This window comes from Triticum dicoccoides, chromosome 6A, assembly GCF_002162155.2.
Source record: "Triticum dicoccoides isolate Atlit2015 ecotype Zavitan chromosome 6A, WEW_v2.0, whole genome shotgun sequence".
Taxonomy (NCBI): Eukaryota; Viridiplantae; Streptophyta; class Magnoliopsida; order Poales; family Poaceae; genus Triticum; species Triticum dicoccoides.
In genome coordinates this window covers 591,005,172-591,008,398 of record NC_041390.1, presented here as the reverse complement: position 1 = coordinate 591,008,398, position 3,227 = coordinate 591,005,172, and the positions used below count along the sequence as shown (strand labels likewise).

Genomic DNA, 3,227 nt, shown 5'->3' with positions numbered 1-3,227 from the left:
TGATTGCGGATGGATGCGCCCATTATTGCTGCTGCTCCGATGTGCCTTGCATGATTGCGGCTACTCTCTCTACATACATAGACGGCCATTGCGGTCGCTACTAGGAGCGCCCATCTTTTTCACGCGAATAAAGAGGATGCCCGATGCGATTCACCAAGAACACCAGAGGGAGAAGCAAGAGAGGGCTCCGATTAAAGTTGGCTGCTCTGGTCCCCCCGTTTCAAAAATTTGTTCCATTTTTATATTTTATATCCATGGTGGCGATCCGGCCGAATCCGCCTCGGCATCCAAGAAGCTTCTCCTGTCGTCATCTCATCGTCTCCCTACAATTCCTAGCAGATCAAATTCGGAACAAGAAATTGCATTTTTAACAGCCCATACTGTATCATCATCATCATCATCATCATCATCATCAGAATAATCATCATCATCATCATCAGAATAATCATCATCATTTGGAGGGGAGAACATTTAATTGACATTAACAGGAACTAAAGAAAAAGATTGAGCTTAATTTCAGGAGCGACGGCAACAACAGAGGGATTGGATGGGTAAATTTGTGGTGGTGGCTTCACTACCGAAAATGGCTAAGAGGAGGAGGAAAGATCGATCGCCCCTCTCCTCCTAGATCCCACGTCCCGCCACCGGCCACCGTCCACCCATGATCCCTCCGAATTTAACTTGGTTACGGCGGGGGAGCCGTCAGCACGGCGGGGCGGCGAGGGCCTGCGGCTGCTGCGGCGGCGGCGAGGCGATGAACCGGTGCTGCAGCAGCTGCGCCGCGGACGGCCGCTTCGCCGGGTTTTTCTGGAGGCAGCAGCTGATGAAGCTCCGCAGCTCCGGGGACGCGGTGGGCGGCGCCGCCGGCGACTCGGAGTAGCAGATGGCGCACATGAGGGCCGCCCAGTCGCCCTGCTTCCCCAGGTTCTCCCCGAGCGGGAAGCGGCCCAGGTAGAACTCGAGGATGCTGAGGCCGAAGCTCCAGATGTCGCCGGCGTAGCCGTTGTAGTTGCCGTCGTTGAGGTCGGTGTTGATGCGCTCGGGGCTCATGTACGCGATGGTGCCCACGGAGGAGTTGCAGGGGTCCATGGTCTGGTTCAGGATACGCCCCACCCCGAAGTCGGCGATCTTCACGCGCCGCCCGCAGTCGATGAGCAGGTTGGACGGCTTGATGTCGCGGTGCACGATGTGGCACCGGTGGAGGTAGGCGATCCCCGACAGCACCTGCCGCGCCACGTCCGCGAGGAAGGACTCGGACGCGATGCGCCGGCCGTCCAGCGACCCGCCGTCCATGTACTCGAGCAGGATCTGCAGCTCGCCGGCCTGCTCGTACATGCCGTGGCAGCGCACGATGGACGGGTGCTCCGCCGTGCGCAGGATGGCGATCTCCCGCGTGATCTGCCGCCGGACCGCCTCGTCGTGGTGCCCGTAGAGCACCTTGAGCGCGTAGGCGCGGCCCGTGGGCGCGTGCCGCACCAGCCACACCGTCCCGCCGGCGCCGCTCCCGACGCGGCGGACCCGCTCCAGCTCGCCCAGCGGCGGGGGCGCGGGCGGCGCGGAGCCGGCCGAGTTGGGCGGGGTCATGGACATGGGCATGGGCATGGACGACGCGCCGCCCGACCCCGACCCCGACCCGGACGAGGACGTGGACGACGGCGCGGAGGACGGGGGCGGGGGCAGCGGCAGCGGCACGGCCAGCGACGTCAGGTCGCGCTGCGGGAGCGGGAGCGTGAGATCCGGCCGGCGCCGCGCCCGGCCCGGCGTGCCGGGCTGCTGCTGCTGCAGGCCCGGCCGCGCGTTCGGCGGCCCGCCCGGACGCATCGCGCGGTCTGGCCGGTCCGAAAGGCGAGGCTGGCTCCTCCCCTGCTCCGCGCGGCGGCCGGATCGGTCGGCGTCGGCGATTGCCGTCGTATGGGGCGGGGTGGGGTGGGATCGATCGGGTCGGGGAGGAGGGATTGGAGGGAGGCGAGTATTTTTTATAGCCGCGAGGGAGGCCAAGGGACGGGGAGAGAGACGGAGGGAGGGAGCTCTGCTCGCTCAGCCGATGGAGATGCAGCCGTGACGCCGGGGGAACGGCAGGCAGGCAGGCCCGGTAATAAAAGAACCAACTTTCCCACAGCGCTTTTCTCCCCCCTTTCTCGCTCACCGGTGATGTTCCGTTCCATTCCGTTCCGCTGGTTTGCCGTGTCCGTTGCATCCTGCCTCCCGGCCGGCCGTCGCCTCCGTTACTCTGCAATTCCGGAACAGCATTCACTTGGGGCACAGTCCAAACATTGCAGCACTCATCACGCCACATCTCTACCACGTGACACGTAACAACGGGGAAATTTATACTCCTATATATATTCCAAAGAGGTAAATACATTGGGAGTCTTAGAACTTACACGCGACGGTCAGTTTAGTGCACAAACTTGTAAAATACGTGATTTTTGTTATCGAACTTGCGTGAGCGTGCAAATACGGTCACATATCCCGTACGCGGACGTATCCGATGCTTGCTTGGCAGGCCAGAGTGTGCAAGGCCCACTGTCAATGACAAGATGGCACTCGGTGCGACATGTTCTTGCTTAAAACAGCCTCGCCTTTGTTTATTTGCAAAAAAACAATCATCATTGGTACCAAAAATACGCTCCAGCGAGGAGCGAAATACAGAAGCGCGGGTGGTGGGTCTTCGGTCTAGCTAGCTCAGGTATGCACAAGAAAGACCCAACCATTGCAACAGGAACATTTACGTGTCTAACATGAGATACAATTTCACTTATACTGAAAATGTCCGGGATTATCAACTAAATATGTGTCGTGCACATGACGTGACTTAATACGATGTTCGACACATGTTCTTGCGTAAAATGTAGAGTCAACAGTTTATGAAATATAAACTTGTGTATTACATAAAATATATTTATTTAATACAGACATTTAAAATGTTATTAAATAAAAAAATAATGAATACAAAAAGAATTATACACTCATGGCTTATATTTAAATTATACAGAATGATGAATACAATATTTATTAAATATTTATGAATATTCACTTGTGTATAATTTTTAATCATGATTTATATTCAAAAATAATATATAATTTACATATTTGACACGATTAAATATTCATAACAAGACTTTAGATTTTATATTATGAATATTTTACTTATACAAACATAAGATTTTAAAAACGTGTGTATAATTATTGAAATTCTTGTATAATTAAAATAATATTTATGAATA

The 3,227-nt window shown here is 54.7% G+C and overlaps 1 protein-coding gene across 1 annotated transcript; it reads right to left on the bottom strand.

Annotated features, from left to right (window-relative positions):
• Window positions 1-391: 391 nt before the first annotated feature.
• On the bottom strand, window positions 392-1,918 carry LOC119318208 (mitogen-activated protein kinase kinase 5-like). Its single transcript, XM_037592728.1, has one exon. The coding sequence runs from the start codon at window positions 1,819-1,821 to the stop codon at window positions 703-705; it is 1,119 nt and encodes a 372-aa protein (XP_037448625.1). The 5' UTR covers window positions 1,822-1,918; the 3' UTR covers window positions 392-702.
• Between the last annotated feature and the right edge of the window lie 1,309 nt (window positions 1,919-3,227).